The 25,110-nt window shown below is 41.9% G+C and overlaps 1 protein-coding gene across 6 annotated transcripts in view; it reads left to right on the top strand.

The window, feature by feature from the left end:
- Ypel2 (yippee like 2) overlaps nucleotides 1–18,576 on the top strand; it is a 60,724-nt gene extending 42,148 nt beyond the window's left edge. For all 6 annotated transcript variants that reach the window (XM_046423208.2, XM_046423212.2, XM_046423213.2 and 3 more), the window contains 3 exons: nucleotides 9,107–9,150; nucleotides 10,115–10,223; nucleotides 13,732–18,576. In XM_046423208.2, the coding sequence (XP_046279164.1) occupies nucleotides 9,107–9,150; nucleotides 10,115–10,223; nucleotides 13,732–13,821 (243 nt within the window). In that variant the 3' untranslated portion in view covers nucleotides 13,822–18,576. The remainder of the gene's footprint in view (nucleotides 1–9,106; nucleotides 9,151–10,114; nucleotides 10,224–13,731) is intronic.
- The last annotated feature ends 6,534 nt before the right edge of the window (nucleotides 18,577–25,110 follow it).

The following is a 25,110-nucleotide window of genomic DNA, read 5'->3' as shown; positions in this document are numbered from 1 at the left end:
AATAAGAACCATTCATTCATTTGTGTGGCAGTGAGCTGGAAAAGCTGTTTTTAGTCTGGGACTCAGGACATTCTCTTGGTGATCCTCAGTCTTAAACATTGAAGGTCTCAATTAAGTTTTTTTCCATTCACTCAAAAATGACCAAGCTCTGATGAAGTGATTCATTGTAACACAACTCACACGAAGCTAATTGGTAAGCCAGAATTCTAATTCATTGATTTACAGTGGAGCACATAATCCTGAAAGCTCAACCTGTATGTTATCCTCCTTGAAGGTAAACCCACTGGAGTGAGAGAACTAAGTTTAGACAGTTGCTAAGTAAATATGGAATCAGAGAAGAGGAATTTGAATGACCTACGAGATTTTCATCAGTACTGACAGATTGATCCATCCTTCTTCATTAAAGAGACAGATTTTTCCAAGTGAATACCCTCTGGAAAAAACTTGGGACTTGAAGTTGAAAGCCTTAGGTGTAGGTTCTGACCTTGACTTACGAGTTGTATAAAACTGGGAACTGACTTTAATAGCTCTGGGCTTCACTTTCTCCTCTTGTTTTGGAGGTGAAATCATTATTATATGTGAAAGTGCTTTGCACATTCTGACATATTTGTGACCATTTTAGTCTAATTCTGTTGCGCAGTGTCCTTTTTAGGAAGTTGCTTGGACAACACCCTTGTTACCCCATCTTCATTTTCCCCTGGACTTTGGAGTGAGACTCTCTGGACCTGCATGTTTCCTAACTTCTTTGTTTTACTTTCTTCATCTGCAAAATAGGGAAGGCGACTGAACCTTCTAGCTTGAGTTCTTGAGATTAAACAACTTTGCTCTGAATTGCAGTTTGAATCCTATTTGGTACATAGTTAAATGCCCCATATCAGGGTAAGCTATTATTTTTGTCTTTTTACAATTAACAGTCTATTTTAAAGAGTCACCTCAGTCTCATCTCCATTTTCACTGTAGTGATTGCTTGTTTGCCAATATTTAGAAAGCAGTTCCCTTTTCGTGGCTGCAGCCATGAAAGATAGCTCTGCCCTTTTTTCTTTGACTGGTTGCAAGGAAGGACTTATTACTTTGGGGGTCTGTAGGTTTTACCCACTGACTCCATAGATATCCTTTATATTAAAAGGATATTTTTATTTGCCAACACCCCAATAGCTTTGGAATCAGGAGTATTATACTAAAATATAAATCAGGAAATTGGAATTTGTGTTCCCAGGCATATTAATTTGTATTGTCTTTTGAATAATAGCAACTTTGAATTGTTTTCAAAGGCCTGACAGCTTTGAGAGAATTTGAGCTCCGATAGGAAAGCCTTCTTAAAATTTTAGTTTTCTATTTGAACTGCAGAGAGCCCAGCTCTGAAGGGCTGAGTGCTCTTACCTCCTAATCCCACCACCCCCAGTTTCTAACTGGGGAGCCAGCCTCCCCAAACAGACCTAGTGAGACTGACATGTCAGCCTTTGTTCTGCAGAGAATGGGGTTGTCTGATTATGGGTCTTCTCCACTCTTCACTCCTGAAGAATGCACGTTTTCTAGGCCTCACTCCTGTGGAGAGAGAGGAGGGGATGCAGGATGTAGACAGCTGGCAGCATCTGTTTTCCCTCCGGCCCCAGGTTTCCATTGGCATCTACCATCCTAACCTGCTGCCACAGACTAGAGAGGCTTATCCTGCCCTCCAGACTATGCACTGCTCCCATCTGACACCATGAAAGACTGTGAATGTGTGAAAAGAAACAAACATTTATTAAATGCCTTTCACGAGCCAGGCCCTGCTTAATATATGCACACTCACTTAATCTCCATGACATCCCTCTGGAGTAGGGCATCGTGGAAGAGGCATTGTTTTTCCCATTTGTACACAGGGCCCTGAGGTCTCAGAAAGATGAAGTGACTTGCCCAAGTTACATAGCTAGTAAAGGCTACGGTCCAAGGCCTCCAAGACTCTAAAGCTGCCTTTCTCATGGACATCAGGCAGACAGGATACCACCAGGGAGCAAGCTTTGAAGGATCTTTCCCATTCCCTAGGCCCAGGCCTGAAGGTGGGCGGTTTGTGTAGGCAGTGGGAATGTATATTGAAGGGTCTGATTGTTCAGTGGCTTGGGTCTCAGAATCTCCCCTGTTTGGCAATAAAATGTGACACCCAGGTCCCCTTACCATCTTTTATTTTTGCAATTCTAGGCATCATGAATGCTCCCATGCCCTTGGAATTTTATGACTCCACACAGCAGATATTTCCTCCTTTAGAGTCAGCCCCTTCCCTGCCCCTCCCTCCATCTGTTTAGGGAATGTGAGGGTAAATGGAGACCTACCATAGCCCAAAGACATGGGAAGAGGGCCTTAAGAAAGTCATCATTCTCCCTCTCGCAACACACATGGCTTTTTACTAGATAGGTATGTGAAAGCTTTTGGCAAGTCATTAACACATACAAATGGCTGTATTTTATCCCTGTCTTTTTTCCTAGTGACCTATGTCCCAGTGTGGAAATCACAGTCAGGAAATTCTTCCTTTTAATTAACCGGTCTCTCTTATTCCACCTAAGTCCATTTCCTCTTGTTCTTATTGTAGAAAAGATGGAAGAAATCCCCTTTAGTCTTCTTTCCTCTTAGCTAAGCAGTCAGTTTCTTAAAATTGCACTCATGTTCTAATTCTGGAATCCTTCATCATTGTTCTTTGTTATCACTCTTCTCACTTTCTCCATATGTTTCCTCAAGGGTAAAATCCAAGCAGAATCCAGTGCTATTTGTCTTGGGTTTCAACCCTTTGGAATTGACCCTAAAAAACCTCACAGGCCTAACCATAGTCAGAAAAGAATGAGTAAGAATAAAAAAAAGACCGATCTGACTCTTGCTTGCAAAATGTTAGATGTGTTGAATTTTGGGAGTGGCAGCCAACACCCCAGGTCAAGGACCTACAAATCCTCCTTTGTATCTCTACCTAAACACTTCTGCTACCTTCCCACTAGATGCTAAAAAGTGCTTAGGAGGAGATCAATTGTAACCATCCATTAAAACTGTATGGTGCCTTGTACGAATCTGTAGAGACAGAAAGTAGATTTGTGGTTGCAGAAGATGGAAACAAGGGAAACAGAGGGTGACTGCTAATGGTGGGAGATTTCTTTTTGGAGATGGAAAATGTTCTGAAATTAGGGGTAATGGTTGCACAACCTTGGATCTACTGAATTAAAAGAATATTGATGGGCTGGGGTTGTGGCTCAGTGGGAGAGCACTTGCTGAGCATGTGTGAGGCCCTGGGTTCAATTCTCAGCACCACATATAAATGAATGAATAAAATAAAGCTCCATCATTATCTAAAAAAGTATATATATAATATTGATAATGTAAATTATACCTTAATTAAAAAAAACAAAACTCTCAACTTTACATTATATCGGTTCTTTTTTTTTTTCCCCTTTTCTTTTTGCAATACTGGGGATTAAACCCAGAGGTGCTCTACCACTGAGCTACACCCTTTTGCTTTTTATTTTGAGACAAGGTTTTATTAAGTTGCCCAGACTGTCCTTAGATATGCAACCTTCCTGCTTTAGCCTCCCGAGTAGTTGGGATTACAGGCATGTGCCATCATACCTGGCCCAATATAGTTATCTTTTTTTTAAAAAAAAAAAAAACAAATCCGGTATGAATGAGAATACTATTCTAATGTGCCCATTTTTACACATTAGGAAATTGAGAGGCCCAGAGAAGTTATTTGCCTTGCTCATTAGTTACATAGCTGGTATATGGCTAAACCAAGATTCAAACCCTGGCAGCCTGACTCTTTGAAGCCCCAGAAATTAATGCCATGTAGAAGAATGATAGGTTAGAGAAGCAAGTGCCAAGTGCTTTTCCAGGGGTGGATTCACAGAATATTGTAAACGGAAAGTATCAATAGGGAGCTTTGTTCCTCTCTCTCTCTCTAAGACACTTGAGATGCAAAGAGAGGAAGCTTTACCTTTTGGCATTATAGGAAAGAAGGAGCAAGGCCAGAGTCACCAAAGAAACAAAGTTTGAAGGACCGAATAAGTTAAGGGTCATCCTTCTCATCTCTTTTCCAGGTTCCTGAAAAGGAGAGATGGGAACCTGTTTACTCTGCACCTTGTTTTACTTATTGTGCTTTACAACCCTATGAAAAAGGCATGGTTTCCATTTATAGATGCAAAACATGCGGAAGCTGAGAAAGATTAAATAACTCTTCCAAAGTTCAGTAGCTAGTAAGTTGAGGTTGCAAAGCCAGGATTTGAACCTGACTTTTCTGATGCCAAGAAAAGATCCTTATACCCTGTACAGAGATGCAAGGGGTCATCTAGCCTCCAGATATCACAGCAGGTGAGGCAGGTGGACCTCTGCTTTCCTCATCTCCCTGTGCACCTCCTGAGCGCATGATAAGCTGAGTATGGTTGGCTTTTCCTCATGAGCGGAGGGGCTGTGTTCTTGTCCTGGAACCTCTGTGCTGTGAGGAGTCTGACCAAGTGAGCAGGACAGCAAGGTGAGGACCTGCACCTATTACCAAGGGGCAGGAACCCACATGCTTCTCTGTCGCTGCCTCCCACAAAGTATTCACTTTTCACTGGTTCTCCTGCTTTGAAAGGGAGCCGCTGCCTTCCAGACATTCAAAGGGTCCAGAAATTGGTGGTTTTGGCTACTAAACAGGAAACTCTAAGCCCTTTCCGTTCCTTTGAGCTGGCTGGAAGGGCTGGGCCTGGAACCACTACTTTAAAGGACAGAAGAAAAGTTTTGTGTGGTTTTAAAAAACAAAGCAGAAAGCCTTTCCTGGAGGCCTGCACACCAGCCTCGGTTGATACACAACATGGGAAAGAACCACCTTGTTGCCTGGCAGTAATGACAGCAAACAAACGTGTCTGACAGTCTGTTTGGCATCTCCCGGTCTGAAATTCTGTTTGCTTCATTCTAATTGCTTCCTTAACTTCCTTTCAGTCTTCCCACCTTCAGTACCACCCTCACTCAAGGGAGCACCAGCCTGTGCCAGGTTGCGCCAGCCTGGGCTGGGCCCCACAGGATACAGTGGCCCCGCAGGGACTGTTGTCTGTGTCTGTTTGCAAGATGCCTGTTGTTCTCAGTGGCTGTTTTTCCCATCATAAATGTCAACTTGGCAGGGGCCCCAGGGTGGAAGCCTTGGTGGAGGAGCTTCCAGAGCTCTGCCTCAAAGCGCAGCTGGTTCTGAGTGCCAGGCTCAGGAACAGAGGTTTGTGAACACTGCCTCTTGGTGGGTACTTGAGGAGGTCTTGCTGCCACAACAGCCACGACTGGGTTCAGCACCCTTGGCAGAGTGTGGGCCCCTGCCAGTAAGCTCTTGTAGAACAGGCCTGGAGGAACTGTAGTGCCCCTGCCTGCGAGGCGCCTCTGTGCCTGGCCGGCCTTTTTCTTCTGCCATGCACCCTCCCCTTACCCCTTCTCTCTCTCTAGGAATTCTAATCTGTGTCAGGCCAGAGAAAGTCACTCCCAGGCTGTGCCCTGAAGCCAACTGAATACCAAGGGCAGTAGCCTATCAGTAAAAGGCTTGAGTACATACTCTAATACACACAAACCTACCTATCAATTCCATATGTAAATTACTATGTGATATGTACTGAGAGAGGTTAAGTAACTCTTCCAGGTAATTAGTAAGTTTTTAAATTTTTTTTTAAATTTTTGATTTTTAGTTATAAATGGACATGATATATTCGTTTATTTTTATGTGGTGGTGAGGATCCAACCTAGTGCCTCACATGTTTAAGGCAAGCGCTCTGCCACTGAGCCACAGCCCCAGGCCAGTTAGTAAGTTGAATAAACATAAAAGAAAAAATGAATGAATTTGTATATATAATTATAAAAGAAAGTCAACAACTATAAAATTGTTTTTGATGCTCCTTTTGTTTAAATAGTGGTTTTACATAATTGCTTTTTAAGTCACAAAAATTATTAAGAAATGAAAACTTTGACAAATGCAAGTTTGCTACAGAGCACAAGCTTCAGGTACTTTGCTGTAGGTGAACCTATGTGGTGCTCTGTCCCATTCTAAAAAATTGCAAAGATCCTGCTATTTAAGGCTCTTTTTATCAGATCAGCTTCATTACTGACATACTATAGCAGAGAAAAAGCAGTATTCACAATGTGCTAAAAGCAAAGGCAGAAGAAGAGTGCCACTGTCACCCTTCCTTCTTGATTCCTGGATGTACAGCCCAGGGAAGGCACCAGTGGCAATATGTATAGTTTTTTTGGTGGTGCAGGGGATTGAACCCAGGGTCTTATGCATGCTCTACCACTGAGCCACACCCTCAGTCCTCCTTGTTGTAACTGCTTAGTGAAATTTAATTTTGTAGATACAAATAGTATTTTCTGCTTGCTCTGGAGAATCATCTTACAAACCTTCTGGGGATACTGCTGCCCTGGAAAATCTCAGTGTTGCCTCTCCCTGCATTCCCCATTGTGTCTAGTGGGCAGCAGAGGATCAGTGAGTGTTTGAGAAATAAGTGAATATGTTCTTTAGGGTCCTTTCTGGTCATGGATGGAGTACCCCTGTTGCTTCATGTCATTTTACTGTCTGTTTTCTTCTAGGATTTGTTTTCCTGTAGCCACCTTTTTCCTAGTGGTGAACTTGAAGGCCTTAGCAAATGTGTTTTAGAGGATAGTGAACCTGATTACATATAATTTAGAACCATGAATTCATAAAAGAATATAATTTTGGAGCTGGAAGGAGACTCTGAGGTCAAAATCTTACATTAAATAATCAAATCAAAAATAAACTCTAGTAGATCCATAGAATGGAATGCTGTTCAGCAATAAAAAGGGGATGAACTTGATTTATAGAAAACCTGGATGAATCTTAAAGGAATTGTGCTGAGTGAAAGAACCTGATTTTAAAAAAACAATACTACACACTCTATGATTTCATTTATATGACATTCTAGAACCCTCAAATGAGTGATTGAAAGCAGTGGTTGCCTGTGAGTCCCAACTGGGAAGGAGAAGAAAAGGAAAGGGGAGGCTGGAATGGGGATGTTTGGGTGTGATGGATAACTCATAATCTTACTATGGATTATGGTGATATCACAGGTATGTGCAGATATTAGAACCAGAAGTGTTCAATGCATTCTTTAAATATGTAGTTTATTATACTTCAGACCTTGATACAATTGTTTTTTTTTTTAATTAAAAAAATTAGAAGTAGTTCTATCTGGAATAAATATTAAATGCATATTGTATGCAAGATTCAAATATTTGTTAAGGGTTCAGAGAGATTGGAGACATGGCTCAGGCCTTCAGGAAGCCCACAACCTTGTGAGGGAATTAAATAGACAATTTAAATCCAGGATATTAAATGCTGAGAAAAAAGAAAACATGGGGAACAAGAGGGGTCCAGAACATGGGTGTCAATGGTGCTTCTTCCTAGGGAGGTTGGAAAGCCTTACAAAAGAGGAGCCGAGCTGAGGCTTAGAAGGGATAAGTTGGGAGAGCTTTCCCATCAGAGGGACCATCATCCATGGGCAAAGTTGGTGAAATGCAACCACCACATGTGGCTTATTTTGACTAGAGCAAAGGAAAGTAGCAAGAACAGAGACCAGAGGAGTGGGTGGAGACAGATATTGAAGCTTTGGCTGCCCTTGAAACCCTGGGGTGTCTTTGTGTTCCAAGGTTGAACTAACAATTTGTCCAAATCTAGGCCTGTGTTTGGGCTGGGGTTGTAGCTCAGTGGTAGAGTGCTTGCCTAGCACAGGTGAGGCCCTGGGTTCAATCCTCAGTACCACATAAAGATAAATAAATAAAATAAAGGTATTGTATCCATCTACAACTATAAAAAACAATTAAAAAATCTAGTCCTATGTCAATGGGACATTGTCTATCGAAATATTTGGCATGGGCCTCTAGGATTCATGTTTTAAGGCTGTGATACCCGGGGCTTCTCAGTTGTGCCTAGGAGGTCTTATGTTCCCCAGGGATGTTTCAAGATCCCAAAAAGGAGAGAGTTTGTGCAGGTCTGGGCAGCAGCTGCAGGACATCTGCTTCCTCCTTGAAGCTGTACCTGGCATGCCTTTGACTATTGGAGGCAACCAACACTCCAGCTGCTTTAGAGGCAGTTTTTGACCAAGTAAAGAGTTTTGCCTTAATCGGTGCCGAGCAGCTCCAGTCTCTGCCATCCTGCACATCTGACAAATGACTGTTTCATGCATAGTGATCTGTGCCCTGTCTGGTGCTTTTACCCTCTAGTCATCTATTAACTAGTCACCTCCAGATTTCTTCAGAGTCCCTTGTTTGTTTGTTTGTTTTTAGAGCTGTTGGTTTTAAAGTGGTTTTCAGAGCAGGCTTGGATGTTAAATTCAGGATACAATTTTTATACCACATTAAAAATGCAGACAGCAATGCAGAACATGGCTGGCTCATGTCAGCTAGACATCTCAGTGTAACCAGAGGAGGAAAACATGGACAGGGCTTATGTTAATGGAAGTAGATGTCAGATTGCATGGCAAGCTCTGGCTCCTGTTTGTCCTTTCCCCTCACCACTCCCCAGCCCAAAGAAAGAAGCTAGAGGCTAAGATGGGATTACTGCCTACTAAGCATTTCTGTGCTGTAGAGATCAAGTTGCTTATACCTCAGAAGGGGAGCTTCCATGATGCCATTCAGGAGGATGATGGCTGTTGTGGCAGTTAGGATCCACAGAAGGGCAAGATGAATGATAAATGGTTTGTTTGTTCTTTGCTGCCTTCAGTAGGAAAGGGACCAAGAGAACAAAGAAAGGTGCCTCTTACTGGTTTTCCATGTCCCAGCCAATGTGGGAAAACTGTGGCCAGCACAGATGGCTGAAATCAAGTAGCACTAGGAGAAGTGAATATGGATTAATTATCTCAGGCAACCTCAATAGGGAAGCAGTTTTTGGTGACATAGTGGGGTTTGGTATGCCCTGCCCCCCATCTTCTCACCTAAGCTGGTGAAATAGTGCAAGTGTGGCCTTCTTCCCCGTCCTCATGCCATCTGCCAGCTAGTCTGTTAGCTGGCTTACTGTTCCCTTCTGTGTCAATCCTGGAAGGCTTTGTTTGTTATGATTTGGGGTTAGTTATCCAAATGGGTGGGTGAAATGGATATCTAACCGTCCATTTGTTTTCTTGTATTTCAGTCGTTCCAAGGAAGTCAAGGACGAGCATACCTCTTTAACTCAGTGTGAGTGTCTCTGAATGGTGCATCCATTGTTTGGTGCAAATTTTGAGGGATGGGAAGAGCAACTCTCAACAATTCAACAGTGGACCCTGACTTCTGTAACAAACCCTGTGGAGTGTTACTCTTACAACAGTCAGTAACCTTTGGGGATATTTCTTTCTTTTTTTTTTTTTTTTCAACATCTCTGGCTGAAAATACTCTGTTCACCACAGTGCCCCTAGTAATCCCATAGGGAAGAAGCTGAGGAGTTTTCTGAGGGAGCTTCAACATGAAAGTCTCATAGCCAGATGTGAGATTTGTCACTGTGGGGAGAGAGGGTGAAAAAGATCTCCACCGGGATCTGCTGAAGATGGAGGGAAGGCTGAGTTAGGGAAGATCCTCTAGCCTCTACTAGAGGCTGTGACACAGCATACACAGCCCATAGTCATCTCTGGATGTGTGATTTATAACATCTTCCTGGGAAAGGAAGGTGAAGCTTACATAGCCTTTTGAACTGTAAAATGGAAACCTAAGGCATTCAGTTTGAAATAGGCGCTCTGTGAAGCAGTAGTATGTATAATGTTCAGGATTCATTGTTATGATAAGGACAAGACTGTGTGGCATATTTGGCTTCATTTAGTCCTCAGTAAACTTTGAGGACCTATGCCCATGGCTTGGATTTCCTCCATTTAAGTCATGAGATTAAAAGCATTTGTTAGAAAAATTAAATCCTAAGCAAAGCTTCAATCAGTACTATCTTAGTAGACCCAGTGAATCAAATCTTGGAGGTCTGGAATTCATTGCAACTGATATTTCTGTGTGGCTACCTTTGGAGGGATGTTCTTAAGTTTTAAATGAGGTTCTTAGTGTTGACTTCCCTTGGGACAGCCTTGTCTTGTTGGATTTTTGCTGGAAGTTCCGCCTGAACAATGAATGATGTACTACATGTGACTAACTACCTGTTCTCTCGTTCTCTCTTTTGGCATAGAGTTAATGTGGGCTGTGGGCCTGCAGAAGAGCGAGTGTTGCTAACAGGACTACATGCAGTTGCAGACATTTACTGTGAAAACTGCAAAACCACCCTGGGCTGGAAATATGTAAGTACAGTGGAGTCTGCTTGAGGGGCCTATGAAGAGACTAGCACAGGGCCTCACGTTAGAAGAATGCTTTTTTCTTTTGCTTCCTGGGGCCTTGTGGAAATATCCTTGACCAGGACAGGAAGCTGAGCAGTACCTGGTGCCATCATCTATCTACAATACTCATTCCACTTCCAATTCATTCTTACACCTGTTCCCTCACAGTCACACACACCCTTGTAGACTTAATAATATTAACAGCATATAACATTTGCTGACAGATGAATATGTTTACTTTTCAGCATCTCTAGAGGTTAGATGTTATTTTATCTCTATTTTCTGATTGGGGTACTGAGGCTGAGGAAGGTTAATAGTATGTCCAAGGTTATCCAGCCATCAAATGGCCAAACCAGGAAAGGAATCCATTGAGTTGTCTGACTACCGAGCTCTTAAATCACTGTACTTTAAAGAAGTGTAAATGCTCTGAGAAGATTGCCTAGGTCCTAGGTCAAGTCTACTGTGGGTATAGTTATGGCTGGACTCTCCCAGATGCACAATTCATTCTTTCAACATAGAATATTAAGGTCCCTTTGGGACCTAGGAAGAGTGCATATTCCTTTGTTGGGGTAAGAGGAGGAGGACAGGGATCTGTTACTTTAAAGACCCTGGGGACTAGGTATTCTAACATGTATTGGGGTCACCAAACAACCATAAACACAGCCCCACTATCCCTCTGGCTGGTGGCTAAGTACCATTTAGGTAGCTAGAGTCAGGTTCAGATTTGGGCTCTATCACTTATTTATTTGTCTGTGTGTCCTTAGGCAGCTATTTCATTCTCCTTACTCATAGAGATTTTAGTGCTTTGAATAGAATAATGCTTTTGTAAAATACTTAGGTCATCACTTGGCATGTAGCATATGTTAGTGAAGATAAGCTTACATTGTTGTTGTTGGCAGATCTTTTTCTGCCAGCATTGGTACTTACATGTATACCACAGTACTTTTTGTTTTGCCCTGTCATTTTGAGGATATTGAAAAATTGGTCTTTCTGTCATTGGGAGGGCGATTTATTCTATGTAAAATGTCTCAAATTCCCCATCGTGTCATATGGCTTATGACCTACTATTGGTTTGGGAAGGAGCCCAAGGGAATGATCAAAACTACTGCAGGGTGAATGCTGTAGATTCACCAGTGGTAACAAGTGGAACACTCTGATGTGGGTTTGTAATAGTGGGGGTGTCTGGGACATGGTTGGAGGGTATATGGTAAATATCTATACTTCCTGCTCAATTTAGCTATGAAACTAATATGACTTGAAAAATAAAAAATTTATTGGGGGAAATAAATAAAATAGTATGAGCAATAGATGCCAGACACACATGTATAATTCCATTTAAATAACACTTGAAAATGTGCAAGTGATTTAAAAAGAAAATTAAAACTGCCACAGGTGGAGTCTGCAGTAGCATTTGGCAGAACTGCTTTCAGATTCAGTTTTTTGCATCTCCTTGGAAATGTTCAGCGCTAGGAAGAAAAACTCCAGACGGTATGTTTTGTTATGACAACATGGTTTAGGCGCTGCTTGTTGATCATTGTGGGAGAAATTGGCCTTGGCCATTTTGTCCCTCTCACCATCAACCCATCCCTCTGAGTAAGTGATGGTGGGGGCATGCACAGTTCTGGTTTTTACTAAAATATTTTGACCCTCAAAACAATCTTGTGATTATCCCCAATTGTGATTGAATAGAAAGTCAAGTGGTTAAGTGATTCTTCTGAAGGTGGAGTCGTTGGTGATTTTGTAGACTCCAGTCCTGATATTTTGCAAGTGCCTTTGTGGCTCAGAGCAGTTGAATTTTCTTTTTTTTTTTTTCTTTTTCCTCCACCTGAACTCTTTATTGTGGAACAATATATCTATTTCCAAACCACTTCCTCTATTGTGTGTAAGTGTGCATGCCCCTGTGCACTTACACACACACACACACACACACTCGTGCGGCACAGGGGTATAATGAAGTGTGAGGGAAATTGCTGCTGAGCCTATAACTATTCTCTCTTGGTTCCTCTCTCCTATTTTGTGAATGATTCCTCTCAACAAGAGATTGAGTTCAAACTCTTGCTCTGAAACCCAAAAGTCTATGGTACTGTTCATGCAGAGCTGCAGGAACCCACCAGTAGGCTTTAGTTTCTTAATTCCAGGGCCCTAGAGGAACAGCTGATGTCGCTGCTTCTGCACCTTGACCTTAGTCACGTGTCAGCTCTAGGGAGCAGTGTTCTCAGATAATACACCAGGATGTTCTTAGATGTCTGTTGCTGAAAATAAAATGACCATTTATCCTGAACCTGTGTGGGACTGTTTTCTGTGGGGCTTATTAATTGGGAGTGCCCGCAGTATTGTAAATTTAGAAAGTAACCTGCCAGGTGTTGAGGTTTCCCTCTGGAGACCTAGCAGTTGGCTAGGGCTTGAGGGCTGCCAGGTTCTTCAGCCTTGAGTTTATACAGCTCCTGTCTCCCTGGAGAAAGTCAGTGAAGGAAAAACATGCTTGACTTATCTGACAGGGAAACAGCAAGAACAAGGAAATAAGGCCGAGAGACCTGTTTGGCCTCATAGTACCTGGTTTCTCTTCCTGTCTTTTCTCTAAGGTTAACAAGTTCAGCTTAAAATTATAACCAGACTTTCCTGAGTTCCTAGAAACTAGCAGAAATGACATGGAAACTTTGTGGATAGATCTGGTTGGCATCAAGGTCCCCTGAGATAGACAAACACTCAACCACTGAGCTACCTCTTCGGCCCTTTTTCTTTTTCTTCATAGGAATACTCTCACTCTTTTTACCTTCATTGAATGTATACTTATTCATTCTGCAATTATTTTATTTATTTTTTAGTTGTAGATGGACACAATACCTTTATTTTATTTATTGTTATGTGGTGCTGAGGATCAAACCTAGTGCTTCACTTGTATTAGGCAAGCACACTACTGCTGAGCTGCAACTCCAGCCCTAGCAATTATTTATTAAAGATTTGATAGGTCCCTTGCAGCTGTCTAGGGGACACAGCAATGACATAAAACATGAACATGTCTGCCATCCATGAAGTTTATATTATCACCAAGGGAGACATAATAAAACAGAACTACAGATTATAATGTATGTTGGAAAATGATAAATACTATGGGCAAAAACTAATTTGGGGAGGGGAGAGGGAGTGCAGGGGTGAAATTCAGTTGGGATTTTGAGTAGAACAGCTGGGAAAGATCTTTCTGAGATAGTGACACTTGAGTAAAGACTTAAAAATGCAAAGATCCTGATGAAATTATTTCATAATACTGAGGAAGTCCCGGTGTTGCCTCAGTTCTGCTGTTGAGTGCAGGAGACAGAATGCTTGAGTGGTGACAAGTTTCTCAGTGGGTCTGGGTGAAGCCTGGATGAGACCTCAGTCATTCTGATGCTTCTTGTTGGCAACGCCTCTGCTTCTATGCCATAAAAGTTACCTGTTGGTCATTGAATTTCTTTTGTCTTTCTCTGTTTCATAGGAACATGCTTTTGAAAGCAGCCAGAAATATAAAGAAGGCAAATACATCATTGAACTAGCACACATGATCAAGGACAATGGCTGGGACTGATCCGACACCATCTACCCAACCCAGTATCCATGTGAATGCCATCTAACTGAACATTCTACCCAAGCGTGAGAGAGTGACTGAACACTTGGTTCCATCCATTTAGGGGCCTTCCCATCTGGGGCATCCTCCCACACTGACACCATCTTTCTGGTGACCGGCCTCTAAATTGCCGTCTCTCTGTCTCTTTGCTTTGTATCTGTTTGTGAGTTGATCCTGGCTTCTCTCTCTGTTCTAGTGTTGGCTGAAAACAAAAACAACAAAAGGAACAGATCCTTGACCACATGGCGGCAGCCCACCTTGGACAGGGCCCCAGGGCCCATGCAAGAACTGCCCGATGGCCTCTTGTCAGGAGAGCAGTGACGTGGCACATGGGTGTTAGGAAGAGGGAAAAGGGGGAATCCCAAGGGTCCTGGGAATGGGCAGAGGGTGGGAGGGTGGAGGTAGGAACAAAATTGCACTGCTCCTGGAGACCTGGTAACTTAGGCTTGAAATAACCAACCTGTCTAAAAGGACAAAGAGAAAAAAAATATACCTCATGGCTGCAATATCTCTGATCAGAAGCTTCTGTACCTGACACCACGTGTGCCAGGATAGCAAATGAGCACAAGCAGTGGCCCTAATTCTAGCTGACAGGGCAAGAGCCTGGTTCTCTTGGGCTGAGCTGGGGCATGTACTGGCAGCAGTGAGTGAGGTAGGTGAGGCCCTGATGAGTTCTGATCTGGTTCCTCACTCGGCCTCTGGGCAATAATCTCTGCTTCCTTAGCCACTGCGTGTGAGGGCAGAGGGCACTGGCATTTGCAATGTGCGCAAGATGCAAATGTCCCAAAGGCTTTGACCAGCAACCAAGTAAAATCAGGAATTGAGGCAAGCAGCAAATAAGAGAGGAGCTGGAGCTTGGGAGCTCCTAAGGAAATAGCTCAGATTTTGAGCCAGAAAAATTAAAAGAAGAAATACTAGCAATGCTGACCATCTACCCCCTTTTCCTGACCCTGAGCAATACTGAGTCGTATTGCCAGGGGAGGAAGCTGACTGGAACAGTGTGAAGAATAGTTCAGATTTGAACCAGTCCAGGTTAGGTGCATCCTTCCTCTTTGGATACGCAGTGGCTTCGGTGGGATCAGCGATTCTTTGTAGTGCTCGGAGTGGTTTTTCTCCACCTCTATGTTGTAGACTGTGGAAGACAAAGGCCTTGAGCCTAGGGATCACCTGGTTGGTTACTCTTCTTGGACCTTCAGTGTCTTATGTGGAGAGAAATCTGTCAGACTGGTCCAGCAGTGGGGAGGGGTTACAAATTCCCAATATTACCCCCTTTCTCCTCCCCTGCCCCATGCAAACTTCAGAGCATTAGGGAAGTGAAGAACAGATCCCTATAAGGCTTACCAAAAAAAGTTTGATCCATTTCATCAACGCTGTGAAGTCTCCTCTGCAGCAGTTCAGCCAGGTACATGGTGCAGGACTGAAACACATTTAACTGAGTTTCTTAGACTGAAAATATTAAGATATTTGCAGATGAGGTAATTCTAACCATCTAGTCCACCAAGCAGGCTGCTCCTCTAGGAAAATTCACCTTAACAGCCTCACAAAGAGTGGGTTCATGGAGATAAGAATTTGTAAAGTTGGTCAAGAGCAAAGCTGCCAGCCCTCAGACATTTTCAGAATCTCATCAGCAACAGAATGAAATTCCCATAAGAAAGGAGTCTACAATGGAAATACCTTTTGTGTCTCCATGTGCTGACTGTAGAATGGGAGATTTGAGACAGCCATGGTCCTGCCCTGCCCCCGGCCGATGGCAGGATGACAGAAAACAGGGTAGTTCCATGTTTGGCAATAAGCGTGCCTCTCCTCTTTAAAGATGGAAGGATTTCTAGAAATTGAATTTTGGACAGGCATGGAGACATACCACTATAATCCCAGCAATTTGGGAGGCTGAGGCAGGAGGAACTCAAGTTCCAGACCAGCCTCATCAACTTATTGAGACCCTATCTCAAAATAAAAAGGGCTAGGGATGTAGTTTAGTGGTAGAGTGCCCCTGGGTTCAGTCCCTAGTACCAAGGGGGAAAACACTGAATTTTGTTCTCCAGGGCTTCTTGTCTAGAAAGTAGCCATAGAGATTAAGTTGTTCTCCCCCTTTTATTGCAAGGCAGACTGAGGTTCAGAAGTATTTAATTTCTGCTCCCAGGCCCAAGTTTTCAAACATTTTCCAACTTTCACATTCCTAAGCTGGCTTGCCATGACAGAAATCATGGATTTCCCCCTCTTTTCCTCCTGAAGCAAGTGGCCTTCATTTGTGGATTCAATTAGACCCTTTGCTCAGGGACTATCCTAGCTATTAAGAGTCTCTTTCATAAAAAGAAAATGGGATTAAATGAAGACAGGTGTTTTGTCTTTAAATCTACAGTTTTAAGGTAGTCATGTACCGAAACTGGACATGGGATGTCCTAGAATTGTCAAGGGGCAGAGAAGGAGACCCATGTGCCACTGTTCTTCCTTGGAGATGGGGCCTTTGACTGTAGCATGGATCAGAGCAGTTTCCAATCAGACCCTGCTGCTGGGTTTTTTCCAGTCACCATCCATTGAGCATCCAGTGGGTGGATGGCACCATACTTGGTGCAAGAGATCTGAGTAGAGTGTAGGTTTTTCCACAACTACAGGGGGAAAAACAACTCATTAGGCTTCCCTTTGTGTCAGTGAAACCAAAAGTGCTTCTTATAACTAGCTCTATTTGTGGTTTGTCTATCTAACATTTAGCAGTATTGGAGAGGCCACAGCTGAGCAATGGAGACCCGACAAACCATGGCCTTGGTCAGTTTATTCTTTAATTTTCTCACCAAATTATTGACCCAGAGCATAACCAAAGACCTCATCCATTCACCCTAAGTAGTTTCAGGGAATTGGAGTTTGTTGATTAAACTCGGGGGTGGAGTTACGGGGAGAAGGGAAGGGGAAAGGAGAAGTGAGAAAGGGAAAAGCAGGAAGTTCTATACCTCAGCCAGCAGCTGCCTTCATTTTGAACTGAAGTCCAGCTGGCAGATTTGTGTTCCAGCCCCCCTGCACCACCCTAGGTCATATGGCCTTGGCCACCCTGAAGTGCACCCAGGCCTCCACCCCTGCCCCTGGGATATTAGTCTCAGGCTACTGATGAGTTGATTTGACATAAATCAAATAGAGCCAAACTTGATGCCCACAAGTTCTCAGCTGGGTCTGAGTACTATCCCAGCTCCTGTGACCGCAAGATCACATACACAGGGTAAAGTTAGTCTTTACTGGTGGGTCAGTGTGTGCAAAGAGGTGTCCCCTTTATGATAATATTTTCAAGTAGATATATCTATACATATATATATGAAAAAAAGTTGCTTGTGAAATATACTTTTGTAAATAATATTTAATTTTTTAAATAATATATTTGGTGCTGTTTTCTCAGATCCCTGAGAGCACTTTTTATTTTAAATTCTATGATTTCCTCTGCATTTCTTGAAATATATTTTAAGGGAAACAGTAATCACCAATGTACTTTTTTTTTTTTGAGGATATCTCACTTTAATCTGGATTGAGGCTTTAAAGCAATGCCTGTCTGTATCCCCCCCCCCCACCACCACCATGGAACAGACTCTGCAGTAAATTACCAGGTTGAAAACGGAAATATTTTCTTGCACCAATATTGACTAGAAAAGAAAATAAATAAAACCAAGTAAATTTAGTAGTAACAATTTAGAGTAATTACACTTGTTGGGGGAAAAAAAAATCTAACAAATCGGGGTCTTGAATTTGATTGACTGTGTGTGTGTGTGTGTGTGAGAGAGAGAGAGACAGAATGTGAGTGAAAGCATTTTGGATTGTGCCTCCTGTTTTCTTTTCTTTTGGGGACACTGTAACTATAGTTTACACTGTGGGCACATAAGGTTTTTCTTCTTTCTCTCTGGTTGTTTTTGTTTCTGAGTGGACCAACAGCACAAACCACGAGATCTTTGTTTTCCTGAGCACAGAGCTGTTGCATTTTGTTCCTTTTTTTCTTTGTGTGCTCAACTTTCACAGACTGTAAAGGAAATTTGTTTGCGAAGATCAAGAAGAGTCAAATCTGTACTTTTAACTGAGATTGAGCGTATTAATCACGTGTCCCAGGGCTCTGGTTGTTTTAGAAGCCACATCATGTTAAACATTAACTGGTTTGGGTTAAAAGAACATTAATAACATAATACACATACCTTCTAGGTAAATAGCTTTTTTTTTTTTTTAAGGTCAGATTGCCTCAGGTTCAGGAAGAGGCTGGGAAATCAAATCTTGAATACAATCAATTCACATATTTTAAAATAATCTGCCTCAAAGGCGAAAACATGCTAGTCCTATGAAAAGATAAAAGAAATTAATTTTTTTAAAAGTATGGTCATAAAATTTACTGGCAGTAGAAGATAAAGCCAAGAAACAAGGATTCTCTTGTTACCCAGTTCTATCTGCCCATGTGTTTTATAACATTTTGGTGAAAGTGGGAGTTGCAGAGACTATCTTACAATACAGAATCTATTTATGCTTTTGTTTACAAACTGTATTTGTTGGGTTTGGGTTGTTTTGTTTTTTTCTTTGTTGGCATTTTTCAGGTCACTTTGCTTTGATAACAAAGGTAATTGTTATCAAATAATTTGTCTTCACCTTTTCCTGTATTTGTACATAGTGATTCAGTATTAGAGAAGTGCATTGTTTCTGTCATATTTCTGATCTGTGTTGGTGCTCATTTGAGAAAATAAAGTTTTCAAATATTAACTCTTTTGAGAATTCATCTGTCTTCATTGGCCTGATACTTTTTAATTAATTTTTTATTAGTGCATTATAACTATGTGTAATAGTGGGAGTCATTATGCTGTATCCACACATGCACATGACATAATAACCCAGTGTGTGTTTTCTTGACATTTAACTTTTAAAGTAGTGAAAGGGCTGTAGGAGGAATCATCCAGTCACAGACCTGTCAACTAAGATCTTAAGGGGTTATTTTTCTAAGACAATTGAGCAATAAATGAACAAACAGCAGATCTCCTGTATATTTACCAATGCTTCTGCTTGCTTTAGATAACTGAAATGCATGAGTGACTTTTATCCAGTTCTCTATACCAAACCCCACATTCTTAGATTTATTTGTTTACTTATTTATTTACTATTTATTTATTGTGTGGTATCAGGGAATGAACCCGGGGCAATCTACCACTGAACTACATCCAAGCCCTTTTTATTTGAAACAGGATTTTGTTAAGTTGCCCAGGCTGGCTTTGAACCTGCCTCAGCCTCCAGTCACTGGGATGATGGGCATGTGCCACCATGCCCAGGTCTGCAAGTTTTTGTTTTGTTTAATTTTTTTAAGGGGGAGGATAAATTTTTTTTTTTAGTTATAGGACACAATCCCTTTATTTGTTTATATGTGGTGCTGAGGATTGAACCCAGTGCCTCACACATACTAGGCAAACACTTTACCACTGAGCTACAACCCCAGCCCCTACAAGCTTTTATGATGACATCATTTTCTTTGGGCATAAGATGACAAAAGTGGGGGGGAGTACAAAATAACAAAGTATGTCATAAAGGTATATTATCTCTGATTAGCTAACAAAGGTAAATGTATTCACAGTTGTAATATATGAAAAATAAAAATCAAGTCTTCTTGCTGGTTCAACAAATATTTATTGAACAAATATTAGGTTTCAGGCACTGGGTGAGGCAATTCTGTCCTAATCAGCTGTTTTTGTTTTCCAAGTACCCTTCCTTGGGTCTTACCCATATGTACACAGTCTTGAATATCAAATCAATGTGGGTATTTTATGTCTGGTGCCTTCATTTAACAAGGCTGAAGATTTTTGTCATTGTTTTACACTATAAACATTTTGTATCTTAGGAAGTTCCACCTTGCACAGGCAGCCTAAACAGCAAAGATGATGGTAAAACTGCAAGTGTGTGTGTTTTCACGTTAGTGATAATGTTTACATTTTTTGCAGTACTGAGGATTGAATCCAGGGGTGCTCCACCACTGAGCTACATCCCCACCTCCCTTTTTATTTTGAGACAGTCTTGCTAAATTGTCCACACTGGCCTCAAACTCATGATCCTCCTGTCTCAGCTTCCTTCCCGAGTCCTTGGAATTAGAGGCGTGTGCCACCATGCCTGGCTTGGTGATAATATTTTAAAAGCCTATTCCACACAAGGACACGCCTTCCCTATTTCCCATGGATTTTCACCTACCCTTTCAGGGTCCAGCTGCAGTTGACTTTTATTTGTCATTGAGTATTATCTTCTTCCTGTGACCTGTTTTGCTTCAGTGGACATGCCTGTTATCATTTCACTCCTTTCTCTTTTGCAGACTGGGACAAGAGAAAAAATAACATGTGCAGCAGACAACCAGTCTTGGGCAGCCATCCTTGGGTCCTTGTTCTTCCAAGCTCTTATTCCCCATGGCGGCTGCCGTGGAGATAAGGCTAGGGGGAAGGAAGGAGCAAGCACCAGCCTTCACTGAGTGCCTGGGTTGGTGCTAGGTGTTGAGTGTTTTGCTGACCTGACCTTGAGCAGGGTCCTCACAATGAGGTGCTTCCTCATGTTGTCCTAGGAGTTCTCACCATCCAGTGGGAAAACTATGACAAATGTTTATCCTCATATTGTTGATGATGAAATTGAAGTTTTCAAGTTTCATTGTTAGTGATAGAGTCAGGAACTGTAAGCCATCTGACTTTAGGACTCTGGGTTCTTTCCCTATAACGTGTTGCAAATTTTAGCCTCTCCTCCAGCCTTGTTGATTCTGCTTAGCTTTACATGACATTTTCCCAGTCTGTCTTGATGGTGTATGCCACCCGCATGCAGCAGCCTGTCACATGGTAAGGAATCAATAAAATGATTGCTATTGCTGGCTCTAGAGGCACACATCTGAGTTCCAGCTCTTCCAGAAGCTGAGGCAGGAGGACCTCCTGAGCCCATAATTTGCAAGCCAACCTGGGCAATATATCAAGACCCCACCTCAGAAAAAAGAAAATTGTTATATAGATTTCTCAAAGTTTATTTTGAAATGATAGTGGGATGAAGAATATCCTATTTGCTCTTTATGTACTTTATTTAATTTTCACAATAATCCTTCCATTTTACAGATGAGGAAATTGAGGCTCTGAGATTATAAATAGCATGCCTATGGAGCTGGCCATGGTGGCACATACCTCTAATCCCAGCAACTCAGAAGGCCATGGCAAGGGAATCTCAAGTTCAAGGCCAGCCTCAGCAATTTAGCTAGACATTATCTCTAAATAAATAAATAAATAAATAAATAAAAATAAAAAGGACATGGGATGTAGCTTAGTAAAAAAGTGCTCCTGGGTTTAGTCTCTAGCATCAAAATAACATGCCCATGGAAAAGCTAGGATTTTAACTGATTTTTCTGATTCTGAAGCCCACATCCTATCTGTAGCCCAGCCTGCAGTGAAATACCTACCATATAGGAACTTTTTAACAAATCTAAGTACATACCCAAAATGTCATGGCTATTTTGTTCTCTCTTGTTGTATTCATTTTTTTTTTCATAAAATGGAAATCTTGTCCTTTCAAGTTCCTGAAGCGCAGAGCTTAGAACTGAGGAAGAGTCATTATATTAGACTTTTATATGATTTTAGGATTGTTGCTTGCAGGACTATAATTTTATATTTCTTTTGAGGAGCAAGAAAGTGTTTACATTCAGTTCTTCAGTTGTTTCACTGGTTCAATTGTTTAAAAAAAATCCTAAAACTTGTCCAGGTGGAAGTGACTAAGGTATCCTGACACTTGACATCATCTCTGTGGGGCCCATTCAAGGGTAACAACTCTGCAGGCTACCTAGCAACAAGCCAAGTATTAAAGTTCATGTAGGATGAAGGTACTTCTAACTCCCAAGTGATATGGGATCGTTTTAATAAGACAATAACGAGAGAAGCTCAAGTTTGAAGGCATTAGCAAATTATCTGAACCCTGTATAGAACTATTGAATTATATTTACTTTATTTAAAATAATGTTAATGATCTGTCTCAAGCACATGAGCCCAGAAATTGTTAACAGAGTCGAGTGGAAAGAACATTGGCTCTGGAGCTGGACAGATGGGGATTTGAAGCCTGACTGCATGCTTATACATTCGTCACTTTGAGAAAGTCACTGTGATTATTGGGACTAGTTTCTGTCATCTGTAAATCGGAGATACCAGCAACAATAGAAGCTATTTCGAGGACAAATAAAATGATAGCCATAAAGTGCCCAGCACAAATAGGACTTAGCAAATGTCCCTTGTCTTTCTGCTGAGTGGTTGGAATTCACTATGATGAATACTGCTAGCGCATAGTGGGCCACATTCATCCCTCGAACTCCACCTCTAGAGACTGACACCCAGAGCTTAAGTAACCTTGGTTACTGGGCCTGGTAAGCAGCAGCACTGGGGCAAGAACCCAGACCACCTAAGCAATCAGGCTTGTGCTTCCTGCACCACACAATTTGCTTTTACTTTTACTTTTTCTTCCTTTTTTTTTTTTTGAAAGGGGGGAAATCTGGAGATTGAACCCAGTGCTCAATCACTGAGCTACTTCCCTAGCCCTTTTAAATTAATTATTTATTTTTATTTTGAGACAGAGTTTCCCAGGCTGGCCTTGAACTTGTGACCCTCATGGCTCAGCCTCCTTAATTGCTGGCATTACTGGTGTGCCCCGTTATATCCAACTCTTGCTTTTACTTCTAGAAGAGAATGTGTATGAAAGAAGAGGGAAGGGCATCAGCCAGAAAATTCATCCTTTAATTCCGTAGCAATAATCTTTGGGAGTCTTCAGTAAAGCAAAATTTGCTCATGAGCTGTGCATGGTGGCTTAGTATGCAGGTACCAGGCTGAAGAGGAGGCGGTAGAATGCTGTCAGATTCACCTCCCCAGCCTCCCTGGTCCCCTGGACGGCCTGTCTCAAATTCTGGGCCACTTCTCTAGAGCAAAGCCATGCGAGCAAAGTAACCAAGACATTGAATCAGAGGTGTTTTATTTATGGTTTTAATAATGGAGTCTCTTGGGAAAATTTTGGTTGTCCATTCCCAGAAGCAAAAATGCTTCTAGAGAGCGTTCTTAATGTTTATTGCTATTTGCTTTTTTTTCCCCCTACCACATTCTTTGAGTCTAATAGAGTTTAAAATGTACCTTCATAAAAGTAGACAGAACGATCTGAACTGGCAATTCATTTGACTGCTATGTTCTGTACCAAGCTTCCTGTGGAAAACTGGAAGTATAGGTTGATCATGCCTCTGCAAGTGACATAGTCCTTTTGTTGAACATGATGTGTTTATTACCAAAACTACAGCTCATCTAACAGAACCTTGTTTTAGCTCGGTCCAGTCCCCAGTGCCTTATTTCCCTAGCAGTGGAAGAACAGCACCCACATCTCCTGGAAGCGCTCAAGCTTGATGTCGTTTCCATGGTGACGAGACATAGCCAAGGTTCAGATTTCATTTCATTTTGGATCTCAATGATATTATAAAAGGAATAGTTTACCAGGGAGAATGTCTGCCATCTGAGAGAGGAGACTGGAGGAAAGGGAGAGCGGCTGACCTGTTGGGGTCTCTGTACGACAGACCTCAAGGAGTTTCTATTTAACTAAGGGGAATTGGTGGTCATCCTATTAAAAAAAAAAAGTTACCAGCCAGGCAACTAGTATGGATCTATTGTGTCCAGAGCATCAGATATTTCTTCTTGCTTTGGGGAAATCCAGGTTCAGCCTAATGGAGGCTGGCCTAGAAAAGCTCTAGGCTGAGGGAGGCAGAACCCAACAAGAGAATATCCATAAAAATCCTTCCTGCTGGGCTGGGGTTGTGGCTCAGTGGTAGGACACATGCCTAGCCCATGTGAGGCACTAGGTTCAATCCTCAGCACCACATAAAAATAAATAAATAAAATAATGTCCATCTACAACTAAAAAAAATATTTAAAAAAAAATCCTTCCTTCGGGCGCAGTGATTCACACCTGTAATCCCAGTAACTCAGGAGGCTGAGTCATGAGGATCATGAGTTCAAAACTAGCCTCAGCAATGTCCAGGTAGTGAGTAACTCAGATAGACTTTGTCTTTGAGTAAAACACAAAATAGGAAAAAAAATAAATAAATAAAACACAAAATAGGGCTGAGGATGTGGCTCAGTGGTGGAATGTCCCTGAGTTTAATCCCAGTACCAAATAAAATAATCCTTCCTACCCCTGGAAGGCGGTGTTGGTGTTGGTGGTGGTAGTGGTGTTGAAAACACAGGTGCTGGAGTTGGAACTCCAAGGTTCTTTTACTTGTGTATTTAGATAGATCAGTTAACTTCATAAGGCTCAGTTGACTCCTCTTTAAAAAAAGGATAGTTGTGAAAAACAAGTGAGGTAATGTACACTAGATGCCCAGACAGACCCAGGACCCTAAAGCTAAATAATGCTCATTATTAAATGTTTGTTCTGCAAAACAGGAAAATGCACTTGCAATTGCACAAGGGAGGGTGATTATTAACATAATGGATGATAACTATCCTCTTCAGTATTTTTAAAACATTTTTTTTTGCATCACTTTATAAACATGTTTCTCTTTATATCTTTTTTCCAAAGGAATTTGGCAAATGCTATATTTTGGCAAATGCTAAATCTTTGGGGAAATTGTCTTTCCCCAAAGACAATCTCTTACACTTTCTTTCAATAAGTATTTTCCAGTTAGGCATTATGCCAGGGATGTGCAGAGAAGGTCCCTGCCATCAGGGAGTATTCTTAGACCCCTCTGGGGTTGTTTATTTAACAAGGGGGAGTAGGTGATTGCCCAGTAAAGGAAGGGTCAGAGTTGCTATAGTAATTACTGTTTGGACTAGAAAGTACAGTTCTAGGGCTCCCAGTGGAGAATATTGGGGTTGCCTCGCATATACAAAGCCCTAGATCTGATCCCCAGTTCTGCAGAATAATAATAACAATTAAAAGAAGCATGGATGTTACTGCCATGTCTTCTCTTCCACTGGGTCCCTGAAACTCTTGACCAAGGCCTCTGTTATGGTCTTTATTATGGTCTTTATTAGGTGCCCCTGCCTTGGACTCCCTGGAGGGGCAGGGGCAGTCTTTCTGTTCGGCTGCCCAGTCTGACAGCTCAATGGATGTTTGATGAAGGAAGAGCCAAGTGGATGTCAGGTTGGTCCTGGATCAGAAGAGGAACCCACCCAATAGGAAGCTCGTGATACTTGCCGAACCTGCATGGAGGAGAGGAAAGATTGCTTTAGATTTTACCTCCATTCCACTGGAATGGAGAAGAGAGAAACTGAGAGG

Source organism: Marmota monax, unplaced genomic scaffold (genome assembly GCF_021218885.2).
Source record: "Marmota monax isolate L192 unplaced genomic scaffold, Marmota_monax_Labrador192_F-V1.1 WCK01_AAM20220418_F8-fsc00171, whole genome shotgun sequence".
Classification (NCBI taxonomy): domain Eukaryota; kingdom Metazoa; phylum Chordata; class Mammalia; order Rodentia; family Sciuridae; genus Marmota; species Marmota monax.
The sequence above is the reverse complement of the archived record's forward strand: the minus strand, read 5'-3'. Positions and strand labels throughout refer to the sequence as shown.